The following is a 17,626-nucleotide window of genomic DNA, read 5'->3' on the forward strand; positions in this document are numbered from 1 at the left end:
CTCTAATATTTCAGTCAATGAAGCAACAATTGTCAGCAAAATATTCCTCGTTTTATAATTGATTGAATTAATGATTTGCCTTATGAATTAATATCTCCCATAGGTTGATATATATATATTTTATCATCTTTAGTTTTTGATTCTGATACTTCTCCTTTTCTTATTTTTATCTGATGTTGCGGTAAATGAAGAAATCCTACGAGGTAGAAGGCGAGCCAGGCTGTGGAAGTGGCAATTTTTGAGGAGGTTGTAGTTCTGGAATGACGACTCAGCCACAAATACAATCAATATGGATTACCGAGGTATCTCTTGAGGTAAAAGTGTGCGATAAAATTCCTGAGATAGTATCTGGGAAAATTTTGATAATAAATATCTATTTTATGATTTTAGTGTGCAAAAGTCTGTATATTATGAGAGATTTGTGTTTCCTTTTGATGTCTATAATCTGGTGAAATGTTGATTTGGATTCTAGCATAATTTTGAATTCTGCTACTACAAGTGGCTTTCACGAATATGATTGTTGGTAATTTAAGAGCTTGTGTCTTGAATTTTGATCTTGATTAATACAACTTAATATGTTAATACAAAAATAAACACACTCTCAATGAAGAACTCGAAATCTTAATTACTCATCTTTTTTTAGACTGAGTACATGTATCCTGGCTATTTTAGATGCATATTGCATGTTGAGATCTGTATCGCAAAAGTGATGAAGTGACTGTAAATGATCTGATGCTGCATTGTACATTTTGATGTTCACTAAGAGAATTAAATTAGGAGATAAAAAGATAGGAAAAGTTAAGGAAAGGGTCTTAACATTAGATTATATTATGTGTTATAATAATGTTTGAGCATAAAAAAAAGTGCAAGAGGATGGGTTACTTATAGTGAAGATAAAGAACTTAATTATGGTAGGGGGATAAGAGAGGAATAGGGGAAGAGTTTATTTTTCCACAACAATGATGACACAAGGTCCTCATGATTACTAACGGCCAATGAAGTAGTCAAACCACATCAAAAGAAGAATAAGAAGAAAAGAGAGGAAGAGGTGTTGTTATGTAATGTTCTGTATCCTCTTTCTCTTTGTAAAAATAAGTTATATTATGGTACAATTAGATGTGACTTGAGTTTGTTTAAGATTGAGGTAACGCAAAAACAACTAAGTCTAACTTCAAATACCTGAATTTAGTACTTGACGGCTAATGGTCTTGGTTGGTACTAAGAGCATAGTACATGTGAATAGTGTTGAGCATACCTCTCCATTCTTGAAAGGTTGAGCATGTTGTGAATGATTTTGTACCAACTCTTACAACTCTTTTTATGACTTTTGATTTGTTAGCGGTTAAAATGTTTAATGTTACTAGTATTTTGAAAAGGAAGTAAGATTTTGAACCATCATGATTGATTTACATGCCATGTGTGGTGAGTTGTTGAATAATACCTTGTGTTTGCTTTTATCACCTAGAACTTTCCCAGTTGGTCTTGATTGAGTTTGGTTGGAGAAATGATCTTTGGCTTTTTTTGATGTTCTTGAAGTCCACTTGGCCAAAAAACCCACCTTTGCACTAAATATATCCTTAGTTGTCCCCTTTGAGCCTAATCCTTTTTATTGGCAACCACATTACAAGCCTTATCTTTTTTCGAAAAAATAATCCTCTTTTGAACCCTTCTCTCCTTGAACTTGAGGTTGTAAAAGTTGAGGCTAAAAGCCTAAGTTGGGGTGTTATGGAAAATTCATTAAAGGGATGCTTTACCACATGAGCGTTTGATATTAAAAAAAAGAGTGAAATCAAGGGATGTATGGAAAGTCTTAAAGAAAGAAAAACCTTTGAAAAAGAAAGAAAGAAAATGAATAAATGAGACTTGAATCCTCCAAAAGTTGAAAATGGTTGCATGTGGGGAATCTAGAGTGGAAATAAGAAAAGAAAAATGAAAAATACTGTGGAATGTGCATGGGTTTGAAAAGTGGAGAAAGTTGAAAATGATGAGTTGTTGTATGGAAAGTCTTAAAGAAAGAAAAACCTTTGAAAAAGAAGGAAAGAAAATGAAGAAATGAGATTTGATTCCTCCAAAAGTTGAAATGGTTATATGTGGGCATCTAGAGTGAAAATAAGGAAAGAAAAATGAAAAATAGTGTGGAATGTGCACGGGTTTGAAAAGTGGAGAAAGTTGGAAATGATGAGTTGTTGTATAATGTTCAAGGAGGGTGTAGTCACTTATAACCTTCCGTAAGCCTATATTACAAGCTTAACAAAGTCCTTTGAGATTTTTAACCAAATAGAGTTGAGTCAATGTTAATTGAAAATATGGGCAAGCCTATGGTGTGACATTTGTGTGCATGAGATAATTCTTTGTGAGTGTGAGTGTTGCATCTTTGTCCCTTGTCTTGTTTATATGTGTGACATTTGTGTGCATGAGATGATTCTTTGTGAGTGTGAGTGTTGCATCTTTGTCCCTTGTCTCTTATATACAGTTGTTTTGGGACACTTCTTTCTTGTGAGGGCATGTAAGTTGTAAAAGTGGTGATTTTGAAAATTCCTAATTTAGTCAAGTGAGCAAGTGAAAGAGTTAATGAGTTGAGTCATTTCTTGAGTTTGAGTTGTTGTCACTTAAATGATTCTTGGTTTTTGAAAATGTTTCATGAGAATGAGAGAATTTGTTTTGCGAAAAGTTTGCATGTGGACTATTTGTTAGTACCAACCAAAGCCATTAGCTTTGTGCTTAATTGAGAAAGGGAAATTGATTTGTGGTGTGTCTTGAAATAAAAGTCTCTTGTGTTTTTTATTTTCTTTTCTTGAGGACCAACAAAGTTTCTAAGTTGGGGGAGGGAGGTGTTGATGAGTGGTGGATTTCCACTCATTTGAGGCTCTTTTCGTAGTTATTTTGGCTTGCTTTAGTTTAGAATTGGTGCTTTTACTGTGTTTTTTTTCATATTTATACGAAAATGAAATGGAGAGTTGATTTAGGAGATATTTGAAGAAACCAAGTGAACTTGATGAAAAAAGAGGTCAAGAGCTGAAAATGCAATTTTTGGCAGGGAAAGTAACCTTCGTGAACGCGCTTGTTGGGTATTTTTATTGACGACGACTGCTCACTCTTTTAACTTATTTTGAGGGAAATTTGAGCATTATCAATTAGTTAAGGTTTTTGTAAAAATTTCTAAACATGTGTTTATATTACTTCCTAGTGATGCAAATCTCCAGCTTCATTTTACCGTTGTGGTGAATGCACTATCTGAAATAGTTTGATCAAATTGCACTGTTGCTCTTGGAGATTTGGCAGTTCATTTTCCTAATCTCTTATAGCAATGGACAGAGCTATGTATACATGATTAACAGATCCATCAGTTTCTGTGCGGAAGAATGTTGTAGTGGTTCTTTCTCAGATTGTACTAAACGACATGATGAAGGTTTGGCTGGATTATCAAACATTTATACATACCTAAAGATAACATTCTAGAACAGAGTTTGTTTTCTCTCTCTCTTATTCTATTGGTTGAGTCAAGGCGAAACTTCTAAGCTTAATGGTTTGTTGCTTTTTCTTTTCTTAAATTAATTTTCATTTTGTGTTTTAAATTTGCGCATCGTCTCCCGCTGAGTTCTTTGCAGATAACAAAAACATTGCTGGTTTTGACAATGTGAGTTTCTTATATGTTTAGGATGTCTTATAATTTTAACTTTTTTCTAATGTTATAATCACACATTAGTTTGATGATTAAGCGTGTCTTCTAATTTTAACTTTTTTATAATGTTATAATCACACATTACTTTGATGAATAAGGATGTCAATGAAGCAATATTGCCTTGTTGGCATTTGACTGATATATTATCTGTTACTGAAGTTGTCACTATCTAAGGTTCAGTGTTCGATGTAATGTGAGGTACGTACTGCACCAAAGCAAGGTGCATGCCATTTAAACAAATGGAAACTCTGCCTAGTCTAAATGCTCAACACTTGCATTATTACTTATTTTTAATATTAAGTCAACTGTTGCTTACACTGACAATTAATCATATAAAATCAATTCATGTTTTACTTCCATAAAAAGATGATTTCCTGTATGTGACAACTTAGATCAAATCTGAACTAAGAAAAATAATGGAGATGTTCCCGGAGAAATAGGTTGATAGAGAAGCAGAATACAAAAATGCAGAAACACCAAAGGATTAGTGAAAAAAAATGAATGCAATCAAAGGGTAATTGCAAAAATAGAGAAACAAAGTTGCATAGTCTCCATAGAACTATAAATGGAATTTTTAGTTTTTAACAAAATATTGCTTTGTTAATTTATTTTGATAAAGTAACGTGAAGTTAATATTCCTCTTGGTTATTAGCCGTTATGTTGGAGAGCAACAACTAGTACCTCAAAATTAAATAAAATTTAGGTACCTTTGATAAAGAAAAGGTTGAAAAATTAATCTCCATATGCCCCGTGGTTAGCATATAATCAAACTATTGATAACTCATCATTGAATCCTTATACCCCCCCCTATTGAAGAGATGTTCCTATATTCATAATGAATAGAGTAGGTGGATTTTTTTTTGGAACTGGTTACTTGTAGAGTAGGTGGATGATTTTAAGGTCACACATTGTTGCCATTAGCCAACAAAAGAGAATCAACCACATTGAAGGGCATGTTGAAGGCATTATATGAAATAGGCTCTTTCTTTTTTAATAGCTCAAGATTTTCATGAGGTGGAACTTACTTCAACAATGATACACTAAATGCGGTGTTAATCAAGTTAGTCTTTCCAAATTTTCAGCCTGGGAATTGTCTTTATTCTACCGTGAGAGAACATGTTGAAAATGCGCTTGATTCTGCTTAATCCATCTCTGAACTTCCAGTTGTAGAGATAACCATGTAAGTGATTATTTTGTCTATTTTGGATAACTACTTCAATGAGCTAACATAGATCTATTAATGCGAACCTCTCTTTGTAGCTTAGTGTTGTTTTTTTGTTTTGCTTCTGTAGTGAAGAGATTGGCAGAAGTAAATTTAATCCCATGATTGGTCTGGGTGACCATGAACGTAGAGATGAAGCCCAATATGATGATTTTAAGACAACAAAGGCTCGTGAGGTGTGTAAGTAGTGATTTACTTTCACTTAGATGGCATTGTGATTTATATTTTATGCTCATTGTTCGACATTTAGCAAATTTCATTAGTGAAATATTTTTCTAGCAAATTTCATAAGATGGCATTGTTATTTTTCTAAATACTGTGTCTAGAAAAGACTTGCCAACGAAGCTCGGGTTCTAGAGATTCAAGCAAAGAATGTTGCTCTTGGGAAGAAAGTAAAAGACCCTGCAGCTACAAAGGTAGTTAAGGGTAGGGAGGCATCATATTATAGGGTGACATGCAAGGTATGATCTGTTTCTCTTTGTTCTTCTGTATGCTGACTCTGCTCTAAGTATGCAAGACAAGAAAATTACATTTTTGAATTGAATCAATTTGGAAAGTTAGTGGAAGATTATTCTTCCCTAAAAGACTTTAATTACTGTACTTTGTTTCTAATATATGATAATGGAAGAGGAATGCCTCATGATGATACCCTGAATATGTTTGGACGAGGTTTGATGTGCTTGCCATTTCCAGTTATTTTACCCGTGGAAACTTTTGCATGTTCCTGTTTTTGTTATGTTCCAACTTCTTTCATTCTCTCTTGACCTTGAATTAGGAGGAACAAAGTTGTTTTAGATGTCTGATACATTCGTTTCAACTGTCATCTCTATAGTTGTTTATTTATTATATTCTTTTGTTATATTTCTCTTGTTTGTTTTTTATATTTTAATTATTATAAAATTTACATATGGATTTCGTTAAAAAAGTAGTGGTAAAAAATCAATTTATGGAAAAAAAGGTGAGTACTAGGGGTGGGGGAGGAAGTAGTTCTCATTGCAGCCTAGATTTAAAATTAATATCGACAATTATACTCATGTTGTTGAAACTTTTTTTATTTCACGTCCCAATATTTTAGAATTTAATTCTGAATATTAAGTAGGCCATGAGACCTAAGATGGTTTGCTGATTTTGAGGAAGAGTTGGAGGAAGAAGTAGAAATAGAAAACCAAGACTTAGCTGACACCCTACTAGTCTGGCCACGAAATTACCTCAATAAAATGATCTCCCTCTATTACTTGTTTTCGGCTTTACTGAAAACGCTTTGACCTCTAGGGGAGATCAGTTAGTGCGGTCATATACGTGTTAATTTCCAATAGTAAGAAGTTGGGCATAAAAACCTAAGGTGACGTTGGGGCTTTAGTTTGTTGGTTTCCAGTAATGTGTGGCCTTTTGTTGGACTTCACAAATGTTAGTATCGTGGAGGCTATTTATGCACCTTTATGTTGTTGATTATAGTCAATTTGTGGTGTTTCGTGTGCCTAAGTTTTTTTTTTTGTTTTATTTCTTTTGTGGCATTGTTATGCAAATTTTATTATTGTTGAGGGGATTTGTTTTTTTTCGTGTTATTTATTATCAGGGGAAATGTATTTAAGGGCCTAATAGTTCTTGCAACATATTTGTTGTGGCAGTAGCATGAAACTTGTGCCCAAAAGAGTAGCATGAAGTCATTTTCGTTGCCCTAAAGCATTTGTGTAACACCGTTTAAATGTGATTGGTTAATGTTGTACACAATTGAAAATGTTAAAAATGTGACAACTATAATGGGTGTCATGCAACATTTAAACTCCATTGTCATGCATGTGAGGATATAATATTGCATAAACTAATAAATTCACATCTATTTTGTGTATGATTGATCTACCGAAGCTCCTTATATATTTTTTATCCATAGCTGGAATCCTATCAAAAATAATATAGCGAGGGTGATGTGCGTATGATAGTATAAATACAATAAGTAAATATATCGGATACTATAGGCTTGAAGTGGTAGGGGATTCTATTTAGAAATTAGACCAAGGGAAAAGGGTGGTAAACCTAGAGGCATAAAATATACTTAATTAAATTATCAGAAAGTCAAGCTGAGAGTTAAAAGCCTCATATTAATCCTACATCGTGTTTTATTTTTCTGTTTATTTGGCATTTAGTCTGTCAAGTTTTGCACGTGTACATGACTATGGAACTTGAATATGGTGGTATCATGAAGGTTCCTTGAGAACAAGATTAGACAATAATTTTTTCAGAGGAAGTGTAAAATAGAATTAGAAAAGCATTCAATAGGAGTATGCATCTGGTTAGCATATGCAACCATTTGAACTAACAGTTTGCTTTGCCTCGATGCTGATTTCACGGTTTGTGTCTTGGGTTATTTTCTATTTTATAATCACTTGATTATATAGTAGAGGGTCTGTAAAAAAAAACTTCTCTACCCCAGGATATGCGTATAATTTGCTTACATCGTTCCCCTTTCAAACCTAACTTTTTGGGATTACATTGACTATGTTGTTGTTGTAGTGTAAGTGCTCCTAATTTTGCGAATTGATTTGGTTGATTTATGACGGTTACAATTGTGGGTGTTCTTTGTTGAATGCTTTTTGATTACTAGTGGAATAAATTACTTGTTTAATAATATCTTCCATACTTGAATTCTATGATTGTTTCTAGAGTCTGATTTTGATTTTGATTTTGTAGTTTAAATGCTCGTGCCATGACTTTTGTGTGCTATAAGGATAGAGAATCTCTATATCCTTTGGCATCTTCATCTTTATATTGTACAGAAAAGTTAGGGTGGTTCGTAACTAACCAAATAATTTCAATATCTTGCAGGAGAATGTACAAAAAATTGCTGAATAGTATCTTCCTATCCACGAGTGAAGACGGGAGGTCTTTGCACTTCTCTTAGGTATTCAAACAAGTAATTCTTTTGGAAATTTGAACTAAGGCTCTATGTTTGTCGGTATCCTTCCACCATGGAGCTCTCACTTGATACTTACTGTTTAAATGTTGAACAATTTGCAGGCTATGGGTGCAGGATCGATGCTGAGTTTTCTGACCGGTTCCTTAGTACACTTTAAGCATGTTCCTGAGACTACCAAATACTGCAACATTATGGTAATTTTTGGTTAGTTTCATCTTATGCTCAATTGATCATTTTTTCCTATCAAGCTACTTCCTTATGACATTTGCCTTCTCAATCTTTTCCCTGTTGATTTTAGTAAACATGCAAATATTCTTTTGCTTTGGTAGTCCCTCGTATTCTCTTTTGATATTTGGACTGTGAGGACATAGTCTCATTTTTAGATGGGGTGCCTCCCTTGTACTCATTTTGTTGATTTTTTTCTGCATACCGTGAATGTGCCCTTGTCGGAGGTACTTTTCTTTCTTTGTTATGGATTGGTGTTTGTTGGGCTTTGATATTGTGGATGTTTCTGTTGTGGTCTATTTTAGTTTTTGATTTATAGTTTGTAGCTTCTTTATTTTATTTTTTTGATAATAAGATTTGGATTGACGATGCCCGATGAGGCATAGAGAGTGACGACTTTCTAAAGGTTAAATCGTTGATTGCTTGTGAGTTTTATTGACGTTGATTATGGCGAAGTGTAAGTAGCCGTTCCCGAATAGATGCATGAGGTTGCCTGATGATGGATTGGTTAACAACTTTCTTAAGGGTAAAATCATCGTCTTTTTGGGAAGGTTTTGACTTGGTTGGTACTAAGAGCATAGTCATTCATGTGAATAGTGTTGATCATACCTCTCCATTTTTAAAAGGTTGAGCATATTATGAATGATTTTTTGAAACTCTTACTACTTTTTTTGTGACATTTTATTCGTTAGCGTTAGAAATGTTCAATGATACTTGTATTCTAAAAAGGAAGTAAGGTTTTGAACCATCTGATTGATTTGCAGGCCATATGTGGTGAGTTGTTGAATAATGCCATGTGTTCGCTTTTGTCACCTAGAACTTGCCCGGTTGGTCTTGCAATATTGGTCTTGATTGGAGAAATGATCTTAGGCTTTCTTTGATGTTCTTGAAGTCCAATTGTCCTAAATATCCCACCTTTGCACTAAATATATCCTTAGTTGTCCCCTTTGAGCATAATCTTTTTTATTGGCAAGCACATTACAAGCCTTTTCCTTTTTGAAAAAGTAACCCTCTTTTGAACCCTTCCCTCCTTGAACTTGATGTTGTGAAAGTTGAGGCTAAAAGCCTAAATTTAGGGTGTTATGGGAAATTCATTAAAGGGATGTTTTTGTCAGTTTTGTTGAATGAGTCCTCTCAAATGAGAGTTCCTCCATTAAATAGAAAGAATTCTGATTTACATGCCTAAATATCTGCTATATATCCCCAAATATATGTTATTCCTAATTGTAATATCTCTGAAAATATGCTACATTAATCTATGCTATCTCATATCATCATTACACAAATATTTAGAGTTATAACATAGTTATGTACAAATATTTACAATCTGTCCAATCATGCTAACATCTTTACCACATGAGGGCTTGATATAAAAAAAAAGGAAAAAAGAAAGAAGAGAGAAAGTGAGGGATGTATGGGAAGACTTAAAGAAAGAAAAACCTTTGAAAAAGAAAGAAGAAAATGAATAAATGAGACTTGAATCCTCCAAAAGTTGAGAATGGTTGTATGTGGGGAATTTGGAGTGGAAATAAGAAAAAATATGAAAAATAGTGTGAAATGTGCATGGGTTTGAAAAGTGGAGAAAGTTGGAAATGATGAGTTGTATACTGTTCAAGGAGGGTGTAGTCAATTAGACTTAAATGATATCCTAACCTTTCCTAAGCCTATATTACAAGCTTAACAAAGTCCTTTGAGATTTCTAACCAAATGGACTTGAGTCAATGTTGATTGAAAATATGGGCAAGCCTATGGTGTGACATTTGTGTGCATGAGATAATTCTTTGTGAGTGTCAGTGTTGCATCTTTGTCCCTTGTCTTGTTTATATGTGTGTGTGGTTTTGGGACACTTATTTCTTGTGAGGGCATGTAAGTTGAAAAAGTGGTGATTTTAAAAATTCCTAATTGAGTCAAGTGAGCATGTGAAAGAGTTAATGAGTTGAGTCATTTCTTGAGTTTGAGTTGTTGTCACTCTTAAATGATTCTTGGTTTTTGAAAATGTTTCATGAGAATGAGAGGATTTCTTTTGCGAAAAGTTTGAATGTGGACTATTTGTTAGTACCAACCGAAGCCTTTACCTCTGTGCTTAATTGAGAATTATTTTTGATTTGTGGTGTGTCTTGAAATAAGAGCCTTTTGTGGTTTTGATTTTCCTTAGTTGAGGACCATCAAAGTTTCTAAACATGTGTTTATATTACTTCCTAGTGATGCAAATCTCCAGCTTCTTTTCACTGTTGTGGTGAATGCACTATCTGAAATAGTTTGATAAAATTTCACTGTTGCTCTTGGAGATTTGGCAGTTCATTTTCCTAATCTCTTAGAGCCATGGACAGAGCCATGCATGCAAGATTAAGAGATCCATAAGTTTCTGTGCGGAAGAATGTTGAATTGGTTCTTTCTTAGATTATACTGAATGACATGATGAAGGTTTGGCTGGATTATCAAACATTTATATATACCTAAAGATAGCGTTCTCAAACAGAGTTTGTTTTCTCTCTCTCTCTCTCTAATTCTATTAATTGAGTCTAGGTGAAACTTCTAAGCTTAATAGTTTGTTGCCTTTTCTTTTTTTGGATTAATTTTCATTTTGTGTTTTAAATTTGTCAGAGTCTCCCGTTGAGTTCTTTACAGATAACAAAAACATTGCTGGTTTTGACAATGTGAGTTTCTTATATGTTTAGGATGTCTTATAATTTTAACTTTTTTCTAATGTTATAATAACACATTAGTTTGATGATTAAGGATGTCAATGAAGAAATATTGCCTTGTTGGCATTTGAGTGATATATTATCTGTAACTGAAGTTGTTAGTATCTTAGGTGCAGTGTTAGTTGTAATGTGAGGTATGTATTGCACCGAAGCAAGGTGCATGTCATTTATACAAATGGAAACTCTGCCAAGTCTAAATCCTCAACAATTGCATTATTACTTATTTTTAATATTAAGTCAACCATTGCTTATAATGACTGTTAATCATGTAAAATCAATTAATGTTTTACTTCCATTAAAATATGCTTTCCTCAATGTGACAACTTAGATCTAATCTGAACGAAAAAAAGTAATGGAGATCTTCCAGGAGAAATAGCTTGATAGAGAAGCAGAATACAAAAATACAGAAACACCAAAGGATTAGTGGGGAAAAAAATGTGAATGCAATCAAAGGGTAATTGCAAAAATAGAGAAACAAAGTTGCATAGTCTCCATAGTATAAATGGAATTTGTAGTTTTTATGTAAATATTGCTTTGTTAATTTATTTTGATAAAGTAAAGTGAAGTTAATATTCCTCTTGGTTATTAGACGTTATGTTGGAGAGCAACAACTAGTACCTCAAAATCAAATAAAATTTAGGTACCTTTAATAAAAAAAAAAGGTTAAGAAATTAATCTCCATGTTCCCTGTGGTTAGAATATAATCAGACAATTGATAACTCATCATTGAATCCTTATACCCCCTCTTGAAGATATGTTCCTATATTCATAATGATAGTAGAATAGGTGGAGTTTTTTTCTAGAACTGGTTACTTGTAGAGTAGGTGGATTTTAAGGACACACATTGTTTCCATTAGCCATCAAAGAGAATCAACCACATTGAAGGGCATGTTGAAGGCATTATATGAAATAGGCTCTTCCCTTTTTTTAATAGCTCAAGATTTTCATGAAGTGAAACTTACTTCTACAATGATACACTAAATGCGATGTTAATCAAGTTAGTCTTCCCAAATTTTCAGCCTGGGAAATGTCTTGATACTACTGTGAGAGAACTTGTTGAGAATGCACTTGATTCTGCTTAATCCATCTCTGAACTTCCAGTTGTAGAGATAACCATGTAAGTGATTATTTTGTCTATTTTGGGTAGCTACTTCAATGAGCTAACATAGATCTATTTAATTTGAACCTCTCTTCATAGCTTAGTGTTGTTTTTTGTTTTGCTTCTGTAGTGAAGAGATTGACAGAAGTAAATTTAATCCCATGAACGTAGATATGAAGCCCTATATGATGATTTTGAGACAGAAAGACTCGTGAGGTGTGTAAGCAGTGATTTACTTTCACTTAGATGGCATTGTGATTTATATTTTATGCTCACTGTTTGACATTTCGCAAATTTCATTAGTGAAATATTTTTCTAGCAAATTTCATTAGATGCATTGGGATTTTTCTAGCTACTGTGTCTAGAAAAGACATGCCAAGGAAGCTCGGGGTTTAGAGATTCAAGCAAAGAATGTTGCTCTTGGGAAGAAAGTAAAAGACCCTGCAGCTACGAAGGCAGTTAAGGGTAGGGAGGCATCATATTATAGACATGCAAGGTATGATCTGCTTCTCTTTGTTCTTATATATGCTGACTCTGCTCTAAGTATGCAAGACAAGAAAAGTACATTTTTGTATTAAATCAATTTGGGAAGTTAGTGGAAGATTATTTTCTTTCCTAAAATACTTTAATTACTGTAGTTTGTTTCTAATATAGGATAATGGAAGAGGAATGCCTTATGATGATATCCTGAATATGTTTGGACGAGGTTTGATGTGCTTGCCGTTTCCAGTTATTTTACCCGTGGAAACTTTTGCATGTTCCTGCTTTTGTTATGTTCGAACTTCTTTCATTTTCTCTTGAGCTTCTATAGAGAGGAACAAAGGCGTTTTAAACATCTTATACATTCGTTTCAACTTTCATCTCTATATTTGTTTATTTATTATATTTATTTGTTATATTTATCTTGTTTGTTTTTTATATTTTAATTATTATAAACTTTAAATATGGATCCCGTCAAAAAGAAGTAGTTGTAAAAAATAAATTTATGAAAAAAAAGGTGCTACTAGTAGGGGTGGGGGAGGAAGTAGTTCTCATTGTAGCCTAGATTTAAAACTAATACCGACGATTATTCTCATGTAGCTGAAACTTTTTTAATTTCATATCCCACTATTTTATCATTCTGAATATTAAGTAGACCATGAGACTTTAGATGGTTTGCTAATTTTGAGGAAGAGTTGGAGGAAGAAGTAGAAACAGAAAACCAAGACTTAGCTGACACCCCTACTAGTCTGGCCACGGAATTTCCTCAATAAAATGATCTCCCTCTATTACTTGTGTTCGACTTTACTGAAACTCTTTTGACCTATAGGGGAGAACAATTAGTGCGGTCATATACGTGTTAATTTCCCATATTAAGAAGTGTGGTATAAAACCTAAGGTGACCTTGGGGCTTTAGTTTGTTGGTTTCCTGTAATGTGTGTTCTTCCGTTGAACTTCACAAAGGTTAGTATCGTGGAGGTTATTTATGCACCTTTATGTTGTTGATTGTATTAAATTTGTGGTGTTTCGTGTGCCTATGTTTTCTTGGTTTTATTTCTTTTACGCCATTGCTATGGAAATTTTATTATTGTTGTGGGGATTTGTTGTTTTTCGTGTGATTTATTATCAGGGGAAAATGCATTTAAGGGCCTAATAGCTCTTGTTGCATCTTTGTTGTGGCAGTAGCATGAAACTTGTGCACAAAAGAGTAGTGTCTAGTCATTTTGGTTGCCCTGAAGTATTTATGTAACACCGTTTAAATGTGATTGGTTAATGTTGTACACAATTGAAAATGTTAAAAATGTGACAACTATAATGGGTGTCATGTAACGCTTAAACTCCATTCTCATACATGTGAGGATATAATATTGCATAAACTAATAAATTCACATCCATTTTGTGTACGATTGATCTATCGAAACTCCTTATATATATTTTATCCATAGCTGAAATTCTATCAGAAATAATATAGCGAGGGTGATGTACGTATGATAGTATAAATACAATAAGTAAATGTATCGCATACTATAGTCTTGAAGTGGTGGGGAATTCTGTTTAGAAATTAGCCTAAGGGAAAAGGGTGGTAAACCTGGAGGCATAACGTATCATTAATTAAATGATCAGAAAGTCAAGCTAACAGTTAAAAGCCTCACATCATCCTACATTGCGTTTTATTTTACTGTTTGTTTGGCATTTAATGTGTCAAGTTTCGCACGTTTACAGGACTATGGAACTTGCAGATGGTGGTATCATGAAGGTTACTTGAGAATATGATTAGACAATAATTTTTTCAGAGGAACTGTATAACAGAATTAGAAAAGCATCCAATAGGAGTATGCATCTATGTATCATATGTAACCATTTGAACTAACAGTTTGCTTTGCCTCGAGGCTGATATCGCGGTTTGCTTCTTGGGTTATTTTTATCTTATAATCAAAACAACTTCTCTACCCCAAGATATGTGTAAGATTTGCTTACACCGTTCCCTTTTCAAACTTCACTTTTTGGGATTACATTAACTATGTTGTTGTTGTAGTGTAAGTGCTCCTCATTTTGCGAATTGATTTGGTTTATTTATGACAGTTACAATTGTGGGTGTTCTTTGTTGTGAATGATTTTTGATCAACAACTGAAAAAATTACTTGTTTAATGATATCTTCCATACTTGAATTCTTTGATTATTTCTAGAGTCTGATTTTGATTTTGTAGTTTAAATGTTTGTGCCATGACTTTTGTGTGCTATATAAGGACATAAAATCTCTATACCCTTTGGCATCTTCATCTTTATATTGTGCAGAGAACTTAGGGTGGTTCGTAACTAACTAAATATTTTTAATATTTTGCAGGAGAATCCACAAAAAATTGTTGAATAGTATCTTCCCATCCACGAATGAAGAAGGGGGATGTCTTTGCACTTCTCTCAGGTATTCAAACAAGAAATTTTTTTAGGAATTTGAACTAAGGCTCTATGGTCGTCGGTATCCCTCCACCATGGATCTCTCACTTGAAACTTATTGTTTAAATGTTGATCAATTTGCAGGCTATGGGTGCAGGATTGATGCTGAGTTTTCTGACCGGTTCCTTAGCACACTTTAAGCATGTTCCTGAGACCAAGTACTGCAGCATTATAGTAAGTTTTGGTTAGTTTCATCTTATGCTCAATTACAATTGTCTAAGATCATTTTTTTTATCAAACTACTTCCTTATGACATTTGCCTTCTCAATCTTTTCCCTGTTGATTATAGTAAACGTGCAAATATTCTTTTGCTTTTGTAGTCCCTTGTATTCTCTTTTGATATTTGGACTCTGAGAACACAGTCTCATATTTAGTTGGGGGTGCCTCCCTTGTGCTCATTTTGTTGATTGTTTCTCCATACTGCGATTGTGCCCTGGTCAGGTGTACATTTCTTCCTTTGTTATGGATTGGTGTGCCCTTGTTGGGCTTTGATTATGTGGATGTTTCTATTTATATTGTGTTGGATTAGTCTATTTTAGTTTTTGATTTGTAGTTTGTAGCTTTTTTATTTTATTTTTTTGATAATATCATTTGGATTGATGATGCTCGATGATGAATAGAGTGACGACTTTCTAAAGGTTAAATCGTCGATTGCTTGTGAGTGTTTTATTGGCATTGATTGTGGTGAAGTCTGAGTAGCCGTTATCGAATAGATGCATGAGGTTGCTTGATGATGGATTGGTTGACAACTTTCTTAAGGGCAAAATCATTGTCTTTTTGGGAAGGTTTTACTTGGTTGGTACTAAGAGCATAGACATGAATCTGAATATTGTTGAGCATAGCTCTATGTTTTTAAAAGGTTGAGAATGTTTTGAATGATTTTGTGACAACTCTTACCACTCTTTTTGTGACTTTTGATTCATTAGCGGTAAAAATGTTCACTGCTATTTGTATTTTAAAAAGGAAGTAAGATTTTGAACCATCTTGATTGATTTGTAGGCCATGAGTGGTGAGTTGTTGAATAATATCGTGTGTTCGCTTTTGTCACCTAGAACTTGCCTATTTGGTCTTGAAATGTTGGTATTGATTGAGTTTGGTTGGAGAAATGATCTTAGGCTTTCTTTGATGTTCTTTAAGACCAATTGACCTTAATATCCCATCTTTGCAGTAAATATATCCTTAGTTGTCCCCTTTGAGCGTAATCCTTTTTATTGGCAACCACATTACAAGCCTTATCCTTTTTGATAAAATAACCTTATCCTTTTTGATAAAATAACCCTCTTTTGAACCCTTCCCTCCTTGAATATGAGGTTCTGAAAGTTGAGGCTAAAAGCCTAAGTTGGGGGTGTTAAGGAAAATTCATTCAAGAGGTGCTTTACCACATGAAGGTTTGATATAAAAAAAAAAGAAGAGAGAAATTGAGGGATGTATGGAAAGTCTTAAAGAAAGAAAAACCTTTGAAAAAGAAAGAAAGAAAAACCTTTGAAAAAGAAAGAAAGAAAATGAATAAATGAGACTTGAATCCTCCATAAGTTTAAAATGGTTGTATGTGGGGCAACTAGAGTGGAAATAAGAAAAGAATAATGAAAAATAGTGTGGAATGTGCATGAGTTTGAAAATTGGAGAAAGTTGGAAATGATGAGTTGTTGTGTAGTGTTCAAGGAGGGTGTAAGTCACTTATACCTAAATGTTATCCTAACCTTTCCTAAGCCTATATTACAAGCTTAACAAAGTCCTTTGAGATTTCTAACCAAATGGAGTTGAGTCAATAATGATTGAAAATATGGGCAAGCCTATGGTGTGACATTTGTGTACATGAGATGTTTCTTTGTGAGTGTGAGTATTGCATCTCTGTTGTCCCATGTGTTGTTTATATGTGTGGGCGGTTTTGGGACACTTCTTTCATGTGAGGGCATGTAAGCTGAAAAAGTGGTGATTTTGAAAATTCCTAATTGAGTCAAGTGAGCATGTGAAAGTGTTAATGAGTTGAGTCATCTCTTGAGTTTGAGTTGTTGTCACTTCAATGATTCTTGGTTTTTAAAAATGTAATGAGAATAAGAGGATATCTTTTGCGAAAAGTTTGCATGTGGACTATTTGTTAGTACCAACCAAAACCTTTGTCCTTAATTGAGAAAGGAAATTGATTTGTGGTGTGTCTTGAAATAAGAGCCTCTTGTGTTTTTGATTTTCCTTACTTTTGAGGACTAATAAAGTTTCTAAGTTGGGGGCGCGGGGAGGGGGGGAGGGGTGTTGATGAGTAGTGGATTTCCTCTCATTTGAGGCTCTTTTCGTAGTTATTTTGGCATTGGTGCTTTTAATGTGGTTTTTTTTCTTATTTGCACAAAAATGGAATGGAGAGTTGATTTAGGAGATATTTGAAGAAACCAAGTGAACTTGAGGCAAAAAGAGGTCAAGAGCCGAAAATGCAATTTTTGGCAGGGAAAGTACCCTTTGCGAACGCGCTTGTTGGGTAGTTTTATTGATGATCGCTTCCTCTTTTAACTTATTTTGAGGGTACTTCGAATGTTATCAATTAGTTAAGATATTTGTAAAAATTTCTAAACATGTGTTTATATTTGTAACGACCCTAAAAACGAACTAGTGAAACTAGAGCCTCACATGTGAGTTTGGAGTTGAGAACTTGATGAAATGATGAGAAATGACCGTGACGTCCGGAAACTAGTCATTTGAACTAGTGAGTTGTAAGGGTCAACTTTAAATGGTCATATCTTTTAGCTCAAAATGAATTAGGTGGACCTTTACCTATCCAATTAAAGGTCTTTGAGTCCTCTTTCCAACGCCACCGAGTTTGCCCAATTCCGACCTTGGAGTAAAAAGTTATGC

General features: G+C 33.9%; 1 protein-coding gene across 1 annotated transcript in view; it reads left to right on the forward strand.

Annotated features, from left to right (window-relative positions):
* Positions 1-4,807: 4,807 nt before the first annotated feature.
* LOC125877451 (DNA topoisomerase 6 subunit B-like) overlaps positions 4,808-17,626 on the forward strand; it is a 17,886-nt gene continuing 5,067 nt past the window's right edge. The window contains exons 1-3 of the mRNA XM_049558741.1: positions 4,808-4,848; positions 4,975-5,080; positions 5,231-5,365. Of these exons, the coding sequence (XP_049414698.1) occupies positions 4,808-4,848; positions 4,975-5,080; positions 5,231-5,365 (282 nt within the window). The remainder of the gene's footprint in view (positions 4,849-4,974; positions 5,081-5,230; positions 5,366-17,626) is intronic.

The sequence above is a fragment of the Solanum stenotomum genome, chromosome 9, assembly GCF_019186545.1.
Source record: "Solanum stenotomum isolate F172 chromosome 9, ASM1918654v1, whole genome shotgun sequence".
In the NCBI taxonomy this organism is placed as follows: Eukaryota; Viridiplantae; Streptophyta; class Magnoliopsida; order Solanales; family Solanaceae; genus Solanum; species Solanum stenotomum.